The sequence below is a fragment of the Lycium ferocissimum genome, chromosome 6, assembly GCF_029784015.1.
Source record: "Lycium ferocissimum isolate CSIRO_LF1 chromosome 6, AGI_CSIRO_Lferr_CH_V1, whole genome shotgun sequence".
NCBI classification, from domain to species: domain Eukaryota; kingdom Viridiplantae; phylum Streptophyta; class Magnoliopsida; order Solanales; family Solanaceae; genus Lycium; species Lycium ferocissimum.
Window position 1 is genome coordinate 59,939,724 of NC_081347.1, and position 23,360 is coordinate 59,963,083.

Below are 23,360 nucleotides of genomic sequence, written 5' to 3' on the forward strand. Positions count from 1 at the left end.
TTGGAATTTCTTGAACAACTTGATCTACTAGAATATTTTCAGCAGCTTGTGGAATCTCATTCATTGTTTGCTCAACACCCGATTATACTTGAGGGGTGTTATGAATGATAACCAATCTTTCTCTTGAAGTAGAAGGTTGATCTCTTACATAATTTGTATTCTGAAATTGATCACTCCCACTAATCAAGTCATTCTCAAGAAACTTTGCATTTCTTGATTCCACAATTCTAGTGTTGTTAGATGGACAATAGAATCTGTATCCTTTAGACCTTTCGGCATATCCAATGAAATATCCACTAATGGTCCTACGATCCAGTTTCTTTTCTTGTGGGTTGTAGATTCTAACTCAGACGGGCATCCCCATACGCGTACATGTGTTAAACTCGGTTTCCAACCTTTGAACAACTCAAAAGGTGTCTTTGGGACAGCCTTAGTTGGAACTCGATTTAATATATACACTGCCGTCTTAAGAGCTTCAATCCATAAGGACTTAGGTAACTTAGAGCTACTTAGCATACTACGCACCATGTCCAATAATGTTCGATTTCTTCTTTCTGCTACACCATTTTGATCTGGAGAACCAGACATAGTGTATTGGGCAACAATCCCATTTTCTTGAAGAAACTTCGCAAAAGGACCTTGGGCTCATCCATCCTCAGTGTATCTACCATAGTGCTCACCACCTCTATCAGTTCTCACAATCTTAATTTTCTTTCCACATTGTTTCTCTACTTCAGCCTTGAAAACTTTAAAGGCTTCTAATGCTTCACTTTTATTATGAAGCATGTAGAGATACATGTATCGTGAGTAATCATCTATAAAGGTTATAAAGTATTTCTGACTGTATGCATTCATGTCTGTACAACATATATCTGAATGTATGATTTCTAATATGGTTGAACTCCTCTTGGCACCTTTCTTTGACTTGTTGGTTTGCTTGCCTTTAATACAGTCCACACAAGTATAGAAATCAGTAAAATCTAAAGTACTAAGTACTCCATCATTTACTAATCTCTTGATTATATCTATGGAGGTATGTCCTAATCTCCGATGCCATAAAATAGAGGAATCTTCATTCATAACACAACGTTTAGTACCAGTTTGGGCATGCATAGCATTATGAGTGGAATCATTTTGTAATTTTATAGAGAAAAGACCATCAGCAAATGCACCATTTCCAACAAGTTTAGATTTATAAAATAGATTGAAATAACCTTCTAGAAAGAAGGAATATCCCAATGGCACCAGTCTTGAAACTGAAATTAAATTCCTAGAAAAGTTAGGTTTATAAAAGGTCCTTTCTAACTCTAAAATGAAACCACTGCTAAGAACTAAAGTGCATGTCCCAATAGCTTCCACATGCGACTGCATCTTGTTTCCAAAATAGATGCTTCGCTCAGCTCCCACTGGCTTCCGTAGGTTTTTTAATCTCTGCAATGAATTCGTAGTATGGATTGTAGAAGCAGAATCAATCCAGTACATGTTATGATTAACATTAGCCATCTTAGCTTCAGAACATACAAGAGAGATTGAAGTACCTTTCTTCTCAAGCTATTTCTGATACTTGATACAATCCTTCTTTATGTGCCCCTTCTTTCTACAGAAGCGACACATGGATTCTTTCTTGATATCAGATTCAGGTTCAAGTGGTGCTTTTCCTTTCCACTTCTTATTGGCTTGATAGTTCTTCTTTTCTTGAGTATCCATGAATGCACTTTCTCTTGTTTTCATCAGCAATCGGCCCTCCTCTTGAACACACATGGCCATAAATTCATTAATAGAGCATTTATCTTTATGTGTGTCATAGGAGATCTTAAAGGGGTCGTACTGTAAAGGAAGAGAGTTCAAAATATAGTGCACAAGAAAAGTTTCAGACATTTCAACCTCAAGAGTCTTTAGTTGAGCCGCTAAGTCTTGCATTTTCATGATGTGCTCATGCACACCTCTCACACTGGTGAGCCTCATTGATGAGAATTTCATAATCAGGGTGCTAGCAAGTGCCTTATCTGAAGTCTCAAACTGTTCATCAATAGCCTTCAGTAATACCTTGACATTGTTATATTGTTCGACAGAATCATGAATACCAGCAGAGATTTTGGTCTTAATGAACATAACACTCAAACGGTTCGAGCGCTCCCATTGTTCATGAAGAGCAATCTCAGCTTGAGTGCTAATTTCATTAATAGGTGATTCGTCTTTCCTGATAGCATAATCAATGTCCATGCACCCTAAGTGAAGAAGAATTATCTCCTTCCAGATCTTATAGTTCTCATCATTCAGTTCGGGAATATCACAAATATCAGAGAAATTCGCAGGTTGCATAACTGCAAAAAATATACTCCCTCCGTTTCAATTTATGTGAACCCGTTTATGGACACGACATTTAAGAAAGAGTGAAGACTTTTGAAACTTGTGGTTCAAAATAAGTCTTGAATATTTGTGTGGTAAATTTTATAAAGTGAATTTGTTTCCAAATTAGGAAAGAGGTCATTCACTTTGGCACGGACTAAAAAGGAAATAGGTTCACATAAATTGAAATAGAGGGAGTACCTGCTTAATAAATTTGAGGCAAATAATATAAATTGAATCTACTGACATAGAAATTGCCTGTGGGCTAAATTTTTAGTTCAATTAGATTCATTCTTTACGATAGAATTATCAATTTACTAGCAGGATATTCTATCTTTATGATAAATCTATTAAACTCTCATTCATAATTCCTATGAGTAATTATGAAAAGTATTTAATATTTTATCCTAATTAATTATGCAACCTAATAATAAAGGTACTTGAGTTATTATATCGTGCATAATTAATCACAATTCTAATGTCTAAAATTTCTTTATGTGATCCTTAACTTTAAAATTTCATTCAACTAAAGATGTTGTGGCTAATCTTCAATCAAATAAAATTATAGATCACTTAGACATTAGTCCTTATTTAATGTCTATAATTCCTTATGTGAGCCTAAACTTGATATGTACTTCCATTTAATTAAGATTGTTGTGGCTAAATCTTAATTAAATAAAATTATATGGATCACTAGACATCAAATTAAAATTTATCCATACTTCATTGCCAAAACATTATGCAATAGATTTATCTCTAAATACTTTGCACGAAAAGAGGTGTAATAGGCAAATAAAAATAATAACTGGAGCAGTATTTCTCAATGATATCAACAAGACAAAGATTAAAGCCCACTCCATTTTTACTTTATTATCACATTATTGTCTTTTCCTATTGAAAAAGTTAATAAAAAAAGGTTTTACATAATGGATGAAGTAAGTCATCTTAGCCATGGGACCCACTTTGTCTTTATCAAGAAGAAAAAGAGAAAAGGATGCACAGAAAATTTCTCTTTCACACTGTATCATCTTCATCATCGGGTTGGGTCATCTCAACCCGATTTAAAAAATCATTTTTAGACCCAACAAAATTTTCACCATTACAGACGGTGAAAACACAGTTTAAAAACACCGCAATATCAGAAAATCAGTTTCTTAATGATTTTTAGTATTAGAATTTATCAAAAGTTTCAAACTGCAGATCTGTTCATGAGGATCTGTAACAACCCGATTTTGATAAATTTTTTCAGATTCCCAAATTAACAAGGTAGAGGTAAAACGGATTCTCTGATACCAAATGTAAGACATTATAGAGCAATAGTGTAGCGGAAAAAGTGTGGCTCACCTCCAGCCATTGTAACGGAGTCGCTGGCGTTGTTTTTCAATTCCGGTGAGTCTTCTAAGCACTCAACCTTACTTTTAGATGGTGTGAATTTTAGAGAAGAATTGTGCTTAGGGATCATAATCGAATTATGCTATATATATAACTGTTTCCTATCAAGAACAGTTTTTGGCAGTTTTCATACATAAAGGGCGGCAGTTTTATGAAGAAATGGGCAGTTGCAATATGTGGAGAAGTTGGGAGTTTATCTCCCTTTGTATAGGGACCATTAAAAGTTTAAGTGTTGAACTTTAACTTACATACTATATTTTGGAAACATGTATTGGGCCGATCCATCCATAAAGGGTGCTAATTAGCTTGTTATCTCAATAGCTTGTTCTCCCGCTTACTTATAACGTAAAAATACACTATTATGAGTGATGGAAAAAAAAAAAAGTTTTTCCTTTAATATGACAGTTAGCTAGGGTTTACAAAGAAAACACTCCTCATCTTCTAGATGATATCTAGGTGGATTCTCAATGACCGTGACACGGGTTGTAGTTATTGCAGATTCGCTTCTGCAAAGGAGAAACTCGTAAGTTTTCTAAACTAGTATTTTTGGTTAAATACTACACTATATATAAACTTGATTTAAATTGCAGATTTTTCTACCATAAATCAAGAATCCAAAACCAATGATAAAAATTAAAAACTCACCCTATGCCTCGAGAGCCACCAGTAACAAGGGCAGTGCAGCCTTCAAGATTCCGCCTTCCTGCCATAACTCACAAATTATTGAAGAAATGGATATAATGGGTTTTAGACAAGTTTTTAATGAAGTGGTCCTCGAGTTGATTTATAGAATTCTTTTCCACATTTTTAATTGCCAAAAGGGACAAAAGGATTATTTGCTCGGTTTGGTTGTGCAAAACAGTTACGGTTGAAGATAGTGGCGGACCTAGGATTTTTACCAAGTGGGTTAAATATATAAGAAAGATATAAATAACACTGTATATACATATATATTTTTTAAAAACAGATTAAATATGCATGTATATATAGTGTTATTTTTCAACGAAGTGGGTTCATATGAACCCACTTGAAACCACGTATGACCGCCCCTGGTTGAAGATTTTCCACTCTGCTGTCGTTATTTCAGATATTTTGGAAAGGAAATTATTTTATAATCATTGACAGAGTAAATGAATTTTTTACACAGTTGATGCAATTTAACTTGATGTATAGAGAAGGTTATTTGACTTATTTTATATGTTACTCATTTCACAGATTATGTATGGTTATAGTTATTTTCAATTACCTTTATAATGTGACTCGTAAAATCATTTATCAACTCTCAATGTCTAGAAATTACAAGAAGAACATATCCAGTATAATCACACCTGGTAGAATCTGGGGAGGGTAGAGTCTACGCAGACCTTACCCCTATCTTGTAAAGGTAGAGATGTTTTCGATAGACCTTCGGCTCAAGGAAAGATGAAAAGGCAGCTGTAATAAAAGGCACTAACAACAGCAAAATAATAAGATAAATGAAATGAAACAAACAAGCAGTTAGCCCTAGAGATCTAAGAATAAGCAAACAAAAAAAGCTACTAATACTCTTGGTACGGAAAAGAGATCTGTGCGGCAATCTACTAACTTTCTACGCTGATACTCGACCTTCATACCCTCCTATCAAGGATCATGTCCTCAGTAAACTGAAGTTGCGACGTATTCTGCCTACTTATTCACCTCTGCCCGAAACTTCTTTGGCCTATTTGCACCACTATATTAACTAGGGAAAACCATTGTTAACTCTATATGTCCGGTAGCAATTAATGACTTTTTAAATTTGATAAATCTGCAGTTAGCATGATGGGTGATCCGATCCAAGTGGTGTTGCCCGTCCGTGTTCGGAATCGTAAAAAACGGAACCGAAGCCGGAAAAAATCGGGGAAAAAAAAAACGAAAACAGAAAGTATGTAAATTTGGAAAAATTGCAGAAATGAAGAAATCCGAGACCACAGAATTCACTGTGTGTCCTTAAGGAATTTAACCCCCTCACTGTACCCGAGGTTATGGATTATTTCCTCCCAGGATATAACGGATATACCTGTCGTAGGAGTGGCGGTACCTCAAACGCCTTCGACTTCGACGAATTCAAATTCGGGAACGAAATCACACTAAGACTCGATAGGTTTTATTTGCAGGAAAGAATGCAGACTTTGTAATGCAAGGAAAAAAAAAAAAATAGTCTAAAAAATGAGGCAATGCCTCGATTAATATAGCCTCTAACATGCTCGTTCGAAAGGCTTGGTCAGGATCGTTCGGAAAGGCCATGCCTTTTCCGAAAAAAATAAGAACGTTGGGAAGTTGGAAAATATTAATATTAATTAATTACTAATTAATATTTTCCCGCGGAAATATCAAAAAATAATTTCAGAAAATGAAGATAGAATTTTAAATAAATTTGGTCCAAAAAGATTATCAATCAATCAGATCATTTGACCAAATCCAAATCCAAATCCAAAGCCGAAGCCGAGCCGAGCGACGACGACGGCGCGAGGGGAGTCCCTCTTCTCAACCCTTTAAGAGCTAGAAGAAGTGTTTTCTAATATAAGCACATAACTTTCCCTTTCTACCACCAATGTGGTACAAAGCTCCTTTTCAAAGGAACTTTGCTTTAAACTTCATTTTCCTTCCATTGTCTTTTTCCCTCCATTTCTCATTCACACCAACTTAGCTAGCTTCAATCATTAACTAGCTTTAACAATCCCCCACATGAATGGGGAATGGCTATATGATGAAAAACATGCATGACAAAAAGCGTGTGATTCGTAGGCAAGGATTAATTGCATCTGGATAAGTAGATTTCTCTTTGAACTTTCCGTAGTGAGCATATGTCGGATATACTCGGTCAATCGGTAGATTTGATATCTTTGAACCGTCGAGCTTTGGTGTATACCTAGACAACCATATGTCACACAATTAACCCTTTAACCGTCTTTGGTTCTCATTGTTTTGTTCGTTTCAGCCATGAACACTTCCTGGTTCATAAGTGCGTAGAGAACTGGCCTTACAGAGTTCTCCTTGAAGCGGCTTACACTTCACACTTACATAGGTGATTTCTAAACGTGTCATCTCGTAGATACACTATTTGATATACCCCGTATCAAACTTAGAAACCATTAAAAAGCCTTAATGCTTTATCACGATGTACCGAACATTGTCTCATCACGAGAATGGACCAAAAAGTTATTGTGACAATGTTGAACCGTCATCAATGACTTTGTTTGATCTCTTTGAACCTAGATCTTGGGATCTCCAGTCTTCTAGGTAGAGTTACCGTCACGATGACTTGTCCTCGGCCATAGTCCCATTCCCCTCGATGATCTTTCAACCACTTCTCTAGTTAGGCCTTTAGTTAGTGGATCCGACACATTATCTCTTGACTTAACATAGTCGATTGTGATAATAACACTAGAGAGTAGTTGTCTAACGGTATTATGTCTTCGTCGTATGTGACGAGACTTTCCGTTGTACATAACGCTCCCGGCTCTTCCTATTGCCGCTTGGCTATCGCAATGTATGCATATAGGAGCCAACGGTTTGGGCCAAAATGGAATATCTTCTAAGAAATTCCGGAGCCATTCAGCTTCTTCACCGGCTTTGTCTAGAGCTATGAATTCGTATTCCATTGTAGAGCGGGCGATACATGTCCGTTTGGATGACTTCCAAGACAACGCTCCTCCACCTATAGTAAAAACGTATCCACTTGTGGATTTAGTTTCGATTGAACCGGTGATCAATTTGCATCACCGTATCCTTCAACAACCTGCGGGATACCCGTTATAATGCAAAGCAAAGTTTTGAGTATGTTTCAAATACCCCAAAACTCGTTTCATTGCCACCAATGATTTTGGTCGGGATTACTAGTGTAGCGACTTAGTTTACTTATAGCACACGCAATATCGTGTCGCGTACGATTCATGATATACATCAAACTTCCCAACACTCTGGCATAATCCAATTGAGAATAACTTTCACCTTTATTCTTTGCAAGAGCAAGGTGCAAATCAATTGGCGTCTTTGCAACTTTAAAGTCCAAATACTTGAACTTTTCAAGTACTTTTTCAATATAATGAGATTGAGACAATGCTAGACCTTGAGGAGTCTTATGGATTTTAATTCCCGAATTAAATCGGCAACTCCTAAGTCTTTCATATCAAACTTACTAGCAAGCATGCGCTTAGTAGCATTTATGTTAGCAATGTCGTTACTCATTATTAACATATCATCCACGTATAAACAAACAATGACTACGTGGTTCGGAGTGTTCTTAATGTAGACACATTTATCACACTCATTTATCTTGAATCCATTTGACAAAGATCGTATGGTCAAATTTTGCATGCCTTGTTTGGGTGCTTGTTTTAGTCCGTAAAGAGACTTAACAAGTCGACACACCTTCTTCTCTTTCCACGGAACTACAACCCTTCGGGTTGTTCCATGTAAATTTCTTCCTCCAACTCTCCATTTAAGAAGGCTGTTTTCACATCCATTTGATGGATTTCAAGACCGTACACGGCGGCTAACGCTACTAACACCCGAATAGATGTAATCCTTGTTACCGGCGAGTATGTATCAAAGTAATCAAGACCTTCTCGTTGTCTAAACCCTTTAACAACTAGTCTTGCTTTATATTTATCAATAGTACCATCAGCTTTCATTTTCCGCTTGAAAATCCATTTGGAACCTAAAGGTTTATTCCCTGGGGGAAGATCAACCAATTCCCAAGTATGGTTGTTCAATATGGATTCTATCTCACTATTGATTGCCTCTTTCCAAAATTGAGCTTCCGATGAAGACATAGCTTCGTTGAAAGTTCGAGGCTCATTTTCCAACAAAAATGTTAGAAATTCTGGTCCAAAGGAAGTAGTCGTCCTTTGACGTTTGCTACGTCTTGGATTTTCCTCATCAGGAATATTTTCCTTTGTTTCTTCCCGAGGTCGTTTAGATTCTTTGCTAGACGACTCACATTCCTTTTTATACGGATATATGGTTTCAAAGAAGTCAGCATTATCTGATTCAATTACCGTATTCACTTGAATGTCGGGATTTTCTGATTTGTGAACCAGAAATCGATATGCCTTACTATTTGTGGCATATCCTATGAAAACACAATCAACGGTTTTAGGTCCTATTTTTACCCTTTTGGGTTTAGGAACTTGCACCTTGGCCAAACACCCCCACACTTTGAAGTATTCCAAATTGGGCTTCCTTCCTTTCCACTTTTCGTATGGAATAGATTTTGTTTTGCTATGGGGCACTCGATTGAGTATTCGGCTAGGTTGTTAGAATAGCTTCCCCCACAAGTTACGGGGTAAACGAACTTATTAACAGGGCATTCATCATTTCTTTCAATGTTCTATTTTTCCTCTCCGCAATTCCGTTTGATTGTGGCGAGTAAGGGGCAGTTGTTTGATGAATAATGCCATATTCCAAACATATTTGTTCAAAAGGAGATTCATATTCACCGCCCCTATCACTCCTTATCATTTTAATCTTTTTGTTAAGTTGAGTCTCAACTTCGCTTTTATCTTGCTGAATGCTTCAATTGCTTCATCTTTACTATTAAGTAAATAAACGTAGCAATACCGAGTACTATCGTCAATAAAAGTTATAAAGTACTTCTTTCCACCGCGAGATGGAATTGACTTCATGTCACAAATATCGTATGGATTAAGTCTAAAGGACTTGAATTCCTTTCAACTGACTTATAAGGATGTTTAACATACTTAGATTCAACACAGATTTGACATTTTGATTGATTGCATTCAAACTTAGGCAATACTTCCAAACTAATCATTTTTCGCAAGGTTTTATAATTGACATGTCCTAAACGTGAATGCCATAAATCATTTGACTCAAGCAAGTAAGACGAAGCGTAAACTTTATTATTAGCAACAACCATTACATTCGGTTTGAAAAGGCCCTCACGTGAGGTAACCTTTTCCTATGTACATCTCGTTCTTACTTATTACAACCTTGTCAGAAACATAAACACACTTAAAACCGTTCTTCACTAGAAGTCCGGTAGATACTAGATTTTTCCTAATTTCAGGAACATGACAGACGTTGTTGAGAGTCACCACCTTGCCAGAGGTCATTTTCAGCAGTATCTTTCCATAACCTTCAATTTTGGCCGTTGCAGAATTTCCCATATATATTGTTTCGTCGGGCCCGGCGGGAGCATATGAAGCAAAGGCTTCTCTAACAGCACAAATGTGGCGAGTGGCGCCAGAGTCAATCCACCACTCTTTCGGATTTCCCACTAGGTTGCACTCAGACAACATAGCGCACAAGTCATCAACCTCCTCGTTTGTTTCAACCATATTAGCCTGACCCTTCTTCTTTTCCTTTTTCGGAGCACGACGATCTGTGACTTTGTGTCCGATTTTTCCACAATTGTGGCGTTTCCTTGAATTTCTTCTTGTTGGGATAGTTCCTTGGTCCCGATGCCTTTTTCCTCTTTTTCATATTAGTTGGGGCGGTTTCAACAATATGTGCTCCCCATGGTTGATCTCCCATTTGCCTTTTTCTCCTCGCCTTGTTATCTTCCTCGATTCTCAACCGGACGATGAGATCTTCCGGTGTCATCTCCTTTCGCTTGTGTTTCAAGTAATTTTTGAAGTCCTTCCATGAAGGAGGCAACTTCTCTATCCGCCGCAACTTGAAACGCCCCACTAATCACCAAACCTACAACAAATAACATGTAAGTAACGGCGCCCGAATACTTTTGACAAAGGTATTAATTAGATTTATACCTTCAGCGAGGAGATCATGGATGATAACCTGCAACTCTTGAACTTGAGTAACAACAGACTTGCCATCTATCATTTTGTAGTCCAAAAACTTGGCAGCGATAAACTTCTTTAAGCCAGCATCTTCTGTTTTATATTTCTTTTCCAACGCATCCCATAGTTCTTTTGATGTTCCCACATTACTATAGACGTTGTAAAGATCATCCTCCAGTCCGCTAAGAATATAATTCTTGCACAAAAAATCTGAGTGCTTCCATGCCTCAATTACAACAAAACGTTCATTCTCAGGTGTTGAATCCGGCGGAACCGGAACGTCCTCCTTAATAAACTTTTGAAGGCTTAGAGTAGTTAAATAGAAGAACATCTTTTGTTGCCATCGTTTGAAATCAATCCCGGTGAATTTTCCGGCTTCCTGCCGGAGCGGTCTTTGGTGCGGTACGTTGGAGGACGCGGCATTGCTCGTAGAACCAACCACGGGGCCGGTGTGGCGATACTGATGCGAGTAGCATTCAAATTTGGAGTTTGGTCTCCCATTTCTGAGTATGAAACAACAGAAAATTTTAATAAACGGTGAAGATTTTATTTCTTCAAACCGAATCAAATTTACACAACAGAATTTAAAAAAAAACAACCTTCAAACAGAATGACTGTATGTTTTATACTTGATGAAGTTTTTATATCTTCAAATCAAGTACCCACATGAGTAGAAAGTTCTGAAAACTTTAATCTCAAGCGGAGTAGAAAATCCGAAGATTTTAGTCTCCAAACAACATACAAGTTCGTTACATGCAAACCAAAAAAAGATACAAGTTTCTTTTATTTTACCGGACGATCAGCTTGTTTTATGTAAATAATTTTTTTTTCTTCTCCTGTAACGTTCTGTAATGTTTTAATCAACAACAAATGAACACAGAAATAACGTTTTAAATTCCTTAAGCTTGTTGCCCGTCCGTGTTGAATCGTAAAAACCGGAACCGAACTGGAAAAAACCGGTCGGGGAAAAAAAAAAACGAAAACGAAAGTATGTAAATTTGGAAAAATTGCGAAATGAAGAAAATCCGAGACCACGAATTCCCGTGTGTCCTTAAGGAATTTAACCCCCTCACTTGTGTACCCGAGGTTATGGATTATTTCCTCCCGGGATATAACGGATATACTTTGTCGTAGGAGTGGCGGTACCTCAAACGCCTACGACTTCGACAAATTCAAATTCGGGAACGAAATCACACTAAGACTCGATAGGTTTTATTTGCAGGAAAGAATGCAGACTTTGTAATGCAAGGAAAAATTTCAGTAGTCTAAAAAATGAGGCAATGCCTCAGTTAATATAGCCTCGAACATGCCTGTTCAGAAAGGCTTGGTGACTGTTCGGAAAGGCCATGCCTTTTCCGAAAAAATAAGAACGTTGGGAAGTTGGAAAATATTAATATTAATTAATTACTAATTAACTAATTAATATTTTCCCGCGGAAATATCAAAAAAATAATTTCAGAAAATGAAGATAGAATTTTAAATAAATTTGGTCCAAAAAGATTATCAATCAATCAGATCATTTGACCAAATCCAAATCCAAATCCAAAGCCGAGCGACGACGACGGCGCGAGGGGAGTCCCTCTTCTCAACCCTTTAAGAGCTAGAAGAAGTGCTTTCTAATATAAGCACATAACTTTCCCTTTCTACCACCAATGTGGTACAAAGCTCCTTTTCAAAGGAACTTTGCTTTAAACTTCATTTTCCTTCCATTGTCTTTTTCCTCCATTTCTCATTTGTTTTTGCACATTCGGAAAATTTGGACACAATTGTGATTTGTAAGAATAAGGCCATGTTTTGACTTTATGTGGTGTGTATGTTGTTATTTATGGAAAATATTGATACGAGAACACTGGAGAAGGCCTAAGGGCAAAATTGGAATTTTGGAAATTCGTTTCGGTAATTGCAAAATATGATTCATGAAGCAATTGGGCTAAAAAAAAAATAAAAAAAAATCAAGGCCCAATGGAGAGGGTGGCCGGCCATGGTGTTGGCCAAGCCCAAAAAAATTAGTCATGTGATTAGTCACATGACTAATTAATATAAAGGGGTGCTAAGGTTCAAGAAATTTCAAGAAACATAAAGCAAAAACAAGAACAAGAAAGAAAAGAAGCAATCGGCTAAGGAGGAGAAAGAAAAGAAAAGGAAAGAAAAAAATTCTTGGAGCTTCAATCTTGATTCAAAAATCTTGTTCTTCTTGAATTAGTAGCAAGCTCAAGACGCTCTCCGACGTGGTATAATTAGTTTGGCGAAAGAACCACGTTTGCGGCGGATTGAAATTTGGAGAAAAAGGTAAGATTTCTATGCTTTTGTGTTATGAAATGAATTTATATGTTATGAGGATTGGAATTAGAAAAGAATCATGGAGTTGTGATGCATGTGTGTGAAACCGTGTGTGTGTGTGTGGTGAATCATGGCCGTGAGCCATAGTGTAGTGGAAGGGAGATGAAATGGAATTTATTTAGTGCATTAGTTGTGTTGTTGTGGCATTTACGACGTAAGTGAATGTTTAACGAGTCGAGTTGGTGTTGAAATAGGTTGTAAGTCATTATGGGAAATTATGTGATTTTTATATGATTTTTATACAAGTATGGAAGTAAGGTTCTAAATGTGAATTATGGTTGTTGTTAAGGAGCTTGGAAGGAAAACAATGTAATTTTGTAGTTTTGTTGCATTTGTAGAAGTTTGGGATGAAGTATGGTTTGATGGAAATTTTGTATATTTTGTAGAATAATGAGAAATGTGTCCGAATCGTATTTGAATGGCCTTGAATTAGAGAATGAATATGAAAAGGGTGATATTAGTTTGAAAGTGTGAAGTTGGAGTCGAAGTTGTTGCATTATGTAGAAAGAGGGGCTATTTATGTTCTAATGTGTTTGGTATTGAATGTTGATGTTGTTATGGGTATGGTTGTTGATATTTTGAGCCGAGCTGCGTCTCGGGGGTGCTATACGTCTAGGGGAGGTGCTGCCGAAATTTTGGTAGACGAGTATTAAACCAAGATTGAAAGTTAAAGTCTCATGAATAGTAACTGGTAAATGTGACCATTTGCAGATTCTAGGCGAAACGGGATTGGAGATAAAGCGAGCATAAGACGTCCGTAAGGTATGTAAAGCCTTACCCTTCTTTCTTTTGGCATGTCTTAGGTATGATAGGTTGAATACGAACCCCCGGGGATGACTCTACTCTTAGGAATCCGCATCTAAAGTTGCTCCTTTTTCATTCAGTAGAATTGAATTATATATGCTCTAAGTAGTTGGAAAAGTGGCCTAAATATCTGTAACTTTCACAATTGGAACCGGATTGCCTTGAAACTTTCGTAGACGACTTCACAAGGCCTAATGTTCGTAATTTGTGTACGCCACTTCGGCTTGGCCCAAGGTGGGCCCACAATGTCCCTAACTTCCATAAACGGTCTCGAATTGCTTGGAAATGGTCGTAGATGTTTTATAATGAATGATGTCCATAACGATACTTGAAAAGCATTTAATTTCTCACCACTCTGCATGTGCATACGGTTGTTAACCTTTTTATGCTAACTCAGATTTACTTGAAACGTGTTTGCGGTTTACAAATGATTTTAAGGAAGTTGATTGTATTAAAGAAAATATAAAGTTAACCTTTCAAAACCACTCCGAAGGGGGTGCGAGATTTAATTATTTAAACTTTTCAAACCACTCCGAAGGGGGTGCGAGATTTTATTATTTAAACTTTTCAAAACCACTCCGAAGGGAGTGTGATATCTTATTATATAAGACTTTTCAAACCACTCCGAAGGGGGTGCGAGATTTTACTATTTCATTCCACAACGTTATTATTATTATTATTATTATTATTATTATTATTATTATTATTATTATTATTATTATTATTATTATTATTATTATTATTATTATTTATTAGGGCCGGGGTAGCCGTATGTCACGAGTGGCATGCCCGAAGGGGCTAGGAATATTATGTCGGGGCCAGCATGTCCGAAGGGGCCAGGATAGACGTATGTTGGACCGGCATGCCCGAAGGGGCCATCATTTTATTTCGGAACCGGCATGCCCGAAGGGGCCAGGATAGACGTATGTCGGGACCGGCACACCCGAAGGGGATTATTATCACTATTATCATTATTATCATTGTTGTTATCATTACCATTACTATTATTATTATTATTATTAGGCCGGAAGCGGCTGTCCGGCGGACTGTTGTGATACTATATTTAGACTGTGCATTTTAGAAGCGGTGTACTCGTACTTACATCGTGTATGCTTGAAGAACGTGCGTTCGCTCGCATTATTTATCGAAGGATCGTTCTAAGACCCCGTGTGTATATTTATGTTTCCTCGCCGAGGGCTACAGGTAATGAGCTTGATTGTGGTGTCCTCTCTTCTAAATTAAGCTATGGTTATTATTTGTTACCGCTTTACATACTCGGTACATACTTCGTGCGGACTTTCTTCTGGGGTCGCGTTTCATGCCACGCAGTACACCCGGATGAAGAGAAGACTTTCTTTGGAAGTTGTTCCGCGGGATTGGCGAGCTCCATTTCAGTTCGGAGTGTTGCCGAGTCAAGTATTTATGTCATGGTAATTGTATATTCTAGAGACTTTGCAGACAGTGTCCTGTGGATTGGGTGTCGAGGAACGCGAATCGGTTATAGATGTTAAAAGGGTGTGTACTTTCAGATACTGTCAGATGGTAAAAGTTAGGTGATTGACGGCAGGTTTTCATAAACTGTATAAAAACAGTGATCTCTATTTTGGAAAGTTTCATGTTTCTTAAAAATTTTCGAAATGACAGGTTTTAGTAACGCGAACGTTTAAGGGTTCGCTCGACTCTGAGGAGGGTCGGGTGCCCATCACACCCTAGTAAGGTCGGGGTGTGACAAAGTGGTATCGAGCGTGTCTGTCCTAGGGGTTGTCTGCAAAGTCGTGTCCAGTAGAGTCCTGTTTATGGTGTGAAGCGCGCCACATTTATAAACAGGAGGCTACGGGGCATCTAGGGGTTGTTGACCTTCTGTCATATCTAAGATCGTGCGATAGAGCCCAGTCATAGGACATGAAGTCCCTTGTACTAACCTTTTATTTCAGCTGAAGGACGACGTCGACAAAAGAAAGCGACCTATGACCTCAACAGTTACGAAGTACAGTGGTAAACAACGGTGCGGACGAGGCATGTTGGAGGAGATAAGAATATTGAAGTATTACTGAAATGTAAGTCGGGAGAATGGAAGTGAAGGTGAATATTAAGAATCAAAAAGGGCAAAACGGTAATATCGAAGAATGGCAAAGGAAAAAGCAGGAGTCGGAAGATGAATGCCCTCACAAGCGCCCCGAACAAATACAAGTATGTAGTCGGCAAGAGGACCTCCCTGACTTATCATCTTTCCCCACGCGATGGGTTCAACATTCGAGGACGAATGTTTTAAAGGGGGGGAGGATGTTATATCCCGTGTTTTTGCACATTCGGGAAATTTGGACACAATTGTGATTTGTAAGAATAAGGCCATGTTTTGACTTTATGTGGTGTGTATGTTGTTATTTATGGAAAATATTGATACGAGAACACTGGAGAAGGCCTAAGGGCAAAATTGGAATTTTGGAAATTCGTTTCGGTAATTGCAAAATATGATTCATGAAGCAATTGGGCTCAAAAAAAAAAAAAAAATCAAGGCCCAATGGAGAGGGTGGCCGGCCATGGTGTTGGCCAAGCCCAAAAAAATTAGTCATGTGATTAGTCACATGACTAATTAATATAAAGGGGTGCTAAGGTTCAAGAAATTTCAAGAAACATAAAGCAAAAACAAGAACAAGAAAGAAAAGAAGCAATCGGCTAAGGAGGAGAAAGAAAAGAAAAGGAAAGAAAAAAATTCTTGGAGCTTCAATCTTGATTCAAAAATCTTGTTCTTCTTGAATTAGTAGCAAGCTCAAGACGCTCTCCGACGTGGTATAATTAGTTTGGCGAAAGAACCACGTTTGCGGCGGATTGAAATTTGGAGAAAAAGGTAAGATTTCTATGCTTTTGTGTTATGAAATGAATTTATATGTTATGAGGATTGGAATTAGAAAAGAATCATGGAGTTGTGATGCATGTGTGTGAAACCGTGTGTGCGTGTGTGTGGTGAATCATGGCTGTGAGCCGTAGTGTAGTGGAAGGGAGATGAAATGGAATTTATTTAGTGCATTAGTTGTGTTGTTGTGGCATTTACGACGTAAGTGAATGTTTAACGAGTCGATTTGGTGTTGAAATAGGTTGTAAGTCATTATGGGAAATTATGTGATTTTTATATGATTTTTATACAAGTATGGAAGTAAGGTTCTAAATGTGAATTATGGTTGTTGTTAAGGAGCTTGGAAGGAAAACAGTGTAATTTTGTAGTTTTGTTGCATTTGTAGAAGTTTGGGATGAAGTATGGTTTGATGGAAATTTTGTATATTTTGTAGAATAATGAGAAATGTGTCCGAATCGTATTTGAATGGCCTTGAATTAGAGAATGAATATGAAAAGGGTGATATTAGTTTGAAAGTGTGAAGTTGGAGTCGAAGTTGTTGCATTATGTAGAAAGAGGGGCTATTTATGTTCTAATGTGTTTGGTATTGAATGTTGATGTTGTTATGGGTATGGTTGTTGATATTTTGAGCCGAGCTGCGTCTCGGGGGTGCTATACGTCTAGGGGAGGTCTTTGCCGAAATTTTGGTAGACGAGTATTAAACCAAGATTGAAAGTTAAAGTTTCATGAATAGTAACTGGTAAATGTGACCATTTGCAGATTCTAGGCGAAACGGGATTGGAGATAAAGCGAGCATAAGACGTCCGTAAGGTATGTAAAGCCTTACCCTTCTTTCTTTTGGCATGTCTTAGGTATGATAGGTTGAATACGAACCCCCGGGGATGACTCTACTCTTAGGAATCCGCATCTAAAGTTGCTCCTTTTTCATTCAGTAGAATTGAATTATATATGCTCTAAGTAGTTGGAAAAGTGGCCTAAATATCTGTAACTTTCACAATTGGAACCGGATTGCCTTGAAACTTTCGTAGACGACTTCACAAGGCCTAATGTTCGTAATTTGTGTACGCCACTTCGGCTTGGCCCAAGGTGGGCCCACAATGTCCCTAACTTCCATAAACGGTCTCGAATTGCTTGGAAATGGTCGTAGATGTTTTATAATGAATGATGTCCATAACGATACTTGAAAAGCATTTAATTTCTCACCACTCGCATGTGCATACGGTTGTTAACCTTTTTATGCTAACTCAGATTTACTTGAAACGTGTTTGCGGTTTACAAATGATTTTAAGGAAGTTGATTGTATTAAAGAAAATATAAAGTTAACCTTTCAAAACCACTCCGAAGGGGGTGCGATATTTAATTATTTAAACTTTTCAAACCACTCCGAAGGGGGTGCGAGATTTTATTATTTAAACTTTTCAAAACCACTCCGAAGGGAGTGTGATATCTTATTATATAAGACTTTTCAAACCACTCCGAAGGGGGTGCGAGATTTTACTATTTCATTCCACAACGTTATTATTATTATTATTATTATTATTATTATTATTTATTATTATGCCCGAAGGGGCTAGGATTAGTATTATGTCACGAGTGGCATGCCCGAAGGGGCCAGGGTAGCCGTATGTCACGAGTGGCATGCCCGAAGGGGCTAGGAATATTATGTCGGGGCCGCATGTCCGAAGGGGCCGGGATAGACGTATGTTGGACCGGCATGCCCGAAGGGGCCATCATTTTATTTCGGAACCGCATGCCCGAAGGGGCCAGGATAGACGTATGTCGGGACCGGCACACCCGAAGGGGATTATTATCACTATTATCATTATTATCATTGTTGTTATCATTACCATTACTATTATTATTATTATTATTAGGCCGGAAGCGGCTGTCCGAAGGGACTGTTGTGATACTATATTTAGACTGTGCATTTTAGAACTGGTGTACTCTGTACTTACATCGTGTATGCTTGAAGAACGTGCGTTCGCTCGCATTATTTACTGAAGGATCGTTCTAAGACCCCGTGTGTATATTTATGTTTCCTCCAGCGAGGGCTGCAGGTAATGAGCTTGATTGTGGTGTCCTCTCTTCTAAATTAAGCTATGGTTATTATTTGTTACCGCTTTACATACTCAGTACATACTTCGTACTGACCCCCTTTCTTCGGGGGCTGCGTTTCATGCCACGCAGGTACACCCAGATGAAGAGAAGACTTTGCTGGAAGTTGTTCCCGCGGGATTGGCGAGCTCCATTTCAGTTCGGAGTGTTGCCGAGTCAAGTATTTATGTCATGGTAATTGTATATTCTAGAGACTTTGCAGACAGTGTCCTGTGGATTGGGTGTCGAGGAACGCGAATCGGTTATAGATGTTAAAAGGGTGTGTACTTTCGAATCTTTTGTCGGATGGTAAAAGTTAGGTGATTGACGGCGAGGTGTTTTCATAAATCGTATAAAAACGTTGATCTCTATTTTGAAAAGTTTCATGTTTCTTAAAAATTTTCGAAATGACGGTTTTAGTAACGCGAACGTTTAAGGGTTCGCTCGACTCGCGAGGGTCGGTGCCCATCACACCCTAGTAAGGTCGGGGTGTGACAATATTAAGGGTGAATTACCTGTATATACATATTAAGGAGAAATATTTACGAAATGTGACGATAGTTTTCTATTTACAAAACATAACATACAAACCCTATAACAAACATACTTTTTAAAAAAAAAAAAAAAAAAAATTTACAATCTTTTTATTTTAAATTTTTTATTTTTTTATTCTTTTAATTTTTTTTAATTTTTTCGTTTATTATTTTTCGCTCAAAAATTTATGTATGAAATGTGTATATCTCGCTCAAGGCTTAAAAAATTCGCTCAAAATTTAGTGTATGAAAATGGTATGAAATGTGTATATCTCGTTCAAGGCTTAAAAAATCACCTAAAAATTGTATGTATGAAAACTGTATGAAATTTGTATCTCGCTCAAGGCTTAGAATTTCGCTCACATTTTCGTGTATACAGTTCATCTTAGATTTCTCTAAAATTAATACAACTACAACAACATTGTATACAACTTTTGATACAACATTCAAGACTTAATTAAAATAATCGCTTAAATTTTTGTGTATGAAATGTGTATATCTTGCTCAAGGTTTAAAAAATTAGCTCAAATTTTGTGTATGAAAAACGTATAAAATGTGTATATCTCGATCAAGGCTTAAACATTACGCTCAAAATTTTATGTATGAGAATGAAATGAAATGTGTATATCTCTCTTAAGACTTAGAATTTCATTCACATTTTGTGTATGAAAAACTATATTAAAAATTTCGCTTACACATACACATTTCATACAACTTTCATACACAAAAATTTGAGGTAATTTTTGAAGCCTTTGAACAAAAAAAATATAAATTGTTTTTTTTTAAGTTTAAAATATTTTTTTTAAAAAAATTAGTTTCTGAAAATAAAATAAAAAAAGGAAAAATATATGAAAATCCGTCATGTTTCATAAAATATCGTTATGTTTTGTAAATAAGGAAAACTATCGTCACGTTTCGTAAATAGTTCTCCCATGTATATATACGTAGTTTTCCCTTATATTAAAAGCATGAACTCCCTAACTTAAAAGTTAAATTACTAAAATATCCTTAAAAACCTAATTATCCTACTTATAAATTAAAAGAAAAAAAACGTGGCTCAGCAAAAGTCCCAAACACCGTTTCCTACGAAGGGATGCATTCAGCAATACAACTTCCCTTTCTTCTTGACACAAACGGACGTGCTTCTTCACAAAAGTCCTATATAACTTGAAGTGGTAAATCTAAATACTCAATTTATATTGTTGAATTGAATGAACTTCACTTTGTAATGAGCTCTGTGTGATTGTTTGCTTTTGTGGGATATCTAATAGGTAACTTTTTTAATCCTCTTTTGTTTGGAAAAAAAATCGAATTAACTTTCCGAAGACAATTTCTCCATTCTGATACTTTTGTTTTCACTTTTGTTGTCGATTCTTAAAATTACAAAAAAATTATAGTGTTCAGTTCTCACTGCCTTAATTTCTTATCGTTGTTGTACACGTGCAAGTGGTGCTCCTTCATGTTCATGTTTTTTTAATATATATTCCGATGATAATTTATGGATGGAGCTTCTCTCCATTTTTCCCAAGTTTCTACTTAGATGAGAGACACGTGTCATAGTTAAGAATTAAAGGTTAGGATTTAATTGTCCAAAACAAAATCTTAATCATGGTTAGAATAATAATTATTTCCTTTATTTACTCTAAAAAAATTTGGCAATCACACAATTCTAACTAAAATATTATCTCATTCATAAATATATATTTAATTTTTTTCTCACTTTTCCTTCTTTATTACGAGTTCCTTTTTTTCTTAATGACACATATGATGAATAGCTACATTTGGTCAAATTGTGTAATAACTCATCTATAATTACATTTTTCCCGTAGGATGTTTAAGACATGGCAGCACTGACAATTCTTATTCTATTCATTTTTATTGCTAAAAATTCTCTGTAACTATGAGTTATATCAAAAATAAAGAAAATTAACATCATACAAATTCTTTTAAATGTTGATTTAATTTGGTCTTACTGTTCTTACTTCCCACTGAACTAATGATGCCTATTTCTCTTATATTTGATAGGAATGTAAAGATGAATTAGGGAAAAGAATATAGAAATTGTAGTTTAGTACCTGTACAAAAATAAAAATAAAACCTGTTAAAAAAAAAAAAAAAAAAAAAGGAACTCGTAATAAAGAAGGAAAAATGAGAAAAAATTAAATATATTTATGAATCAGAGAAATACTTTAGCTAGAATTGTGGGATTAACAAATTTTTTAGAGTAATAAAGGAAATAATTATTCTAACCATGATTAAGATTTTGCTTTGGATAATTAAATCCTAACCTTTAGTTCTTAACTATGACATGTGTCTCTCGTCTAAGTAGAAATTTGAGGAAAATGGAGATAGTGGAAATGGAGAGGAGCCCCATCCATAATTTATCACTTTTGCCTTCATTTTATGTGTATTTAAAAATAAAAAAAAATAAAAAAAAAGTGAGTAAACGAAGCTTTATTATATGTTATATACTTGTAGTATTACAATTAGCGATTTCAAGATTTTTACCCTAAAAAATAGGTTAGAATTTTCATTATTGCATCGCGAATAACCTATATGGTTCAAAGACTTCTATTTCTGTCAAAGATGATACCTTTTTTTTTTTTTTTTTTTTTTTGGGCTTCCAGTGGACCTTGGGTCAACCATAACCTTAGACATTTTCGTATTACAATCCTCTTATTATGTTGAAGAGTTTTTTTTATTGTTACTCCACCTTGTGGACTTTAATTTCTATAACTTTTCTGGTGTCTTTGATTTTCTGCTCCGGTGGTCATCATGGACTTAGGACAGACACTGCTACTAGCGGCGTCTTTATTTTCAGTTTTTATCTTCAAAAGTTTAAGGTGTCAAAATATATACTATAATAACCAAACACTGTATATTACAAGCCATCACCACTTATTTTGGTATTTTAAATGGCCATATGGCATATGTGCCGTAAGAAATTAAAATAAGTTAAATTTTCCCAAGTTGGACAATAAAAAGATTTGGTTTGTATTCTTATAATAGGTTAGTTTGATTACTTGGTCACATAATTAGTGATACTTCTACTCTTTTTATTTCAGGACTTTCCTCAGTATACTAACTATAATAACAAGGTACTACCATGGAAAGATGTGAATTTTTGTAGTAGTGTTACATGATTTGTCTATTCCGAACAAGAAGAGTAATAGTTATTAAGATTAGTACCTTGATTAACTTTTTTATTTACATCGAACAATTTCCAGCTTCTTATTATGGAGCAACAGTAAAGTTGTCTCTGTTGACCTATAGGCCACAAGTTCGAGCCATGGAAGCGGGCATTAATGCTTGTGTTAGGTTAGGCTATCTACATCACATCCTTTAGTGCGACCTTCCAGGACCTGTAGCTAACGCTAACGTTTTATCATCGGGCCCTTTAATATCCTATTTTATATTATAGAACTATTAATATAAAAAGTTGATATCCAAATTTATGAAAGCTGTGAATAATTTATCTAAACAGATAATAACATGAAAGTGACTTATACCTATGATATGAATTGCATTGACATTTGAGACGGCTAGACGAAAAACACAAAATTAATATAATGGCAATAATACTAAGATTGGTTATGTGCCTTTATCAAGGTACTAATCTTAATAACTATTACTCTAAATCCTTTTCAACATGATTAATTTAATATTAATTGATCACGCCATTTCATCGGTACAGGATAAGAAAAATTGTAGCAATATCTGAAAGATGGAAAAAGATGTTGCATCTAATGCATGTAACTTGATCTTGAAAAATCATGATAAACACGTACAAATTATTAGGTAAAGAGAAAAAAAAAAAATTTTGTTATCGATAATATAATACTCCACGCTTACTAAAATTGTGACCATAATTAATTTGAGACGAAACTAAAAAAGTCAGTAACAATAGGTGTACTTGATAAAGTTGTAAATTAATTATCTCTACTACAATTTATTACTAGATGTACGTACATTATGAAACTGACAGTTATCTACTAGCCATCCTAAGGAAGACGTATATATGTTGATCGAATTTCTGTACCCTTCCTACAAATACTAATTTCATTTTACCATAACTTCGTGATATGTATGCAATGGTAAAAAACAGATGCTACAATTTTTTTAAAACAAGGCAGAAACTTTAGGACATGAACCATTTGTACTCATAGTTGACATTACTCATATTCACACTTGTATAAACTTACACACACACAC

General features: G+C 36.1%; 1 protein-coding gene and 1 pseudogene across 1 annotated transcript; one reads left to right on the forward strand and one right to left on the reverse strand.

Annotated features, from left to right (window-relative positions):
* LOC132061451 (LEAF RUST 10 DISEASE-RESISTANCE LOCUS RECEPTOR-LIKE PROTEIN KINASE-like 1.1) overlaps positions 1-23,360 on the forward strand; it is an 82,732-nt pseudogene that overhangs the window by 26,729 nt on the left and 32,643 nt on the right.
* LOC132059924 (uncharacterized) lies at positions 1,544-3,861 on the reverse strand. The gene is made up of 2 exons (XM_059452763.1): positions 3,694-3,861; positions 1,544-2,324 (listed from the first exon to the last, which is right to left on the reverse strand). The coding sequence occupies exons 1-2, from the start codon at positions 3,809-3,811 to the stop codon at positions 1,552-1,554; spliced, it is 891 nt and encodes a 296-aa protein (XP_059308746.1). The 5' UTR covers positions 3,812-3,861; the 3' UTR covers positions 1,544-1,551.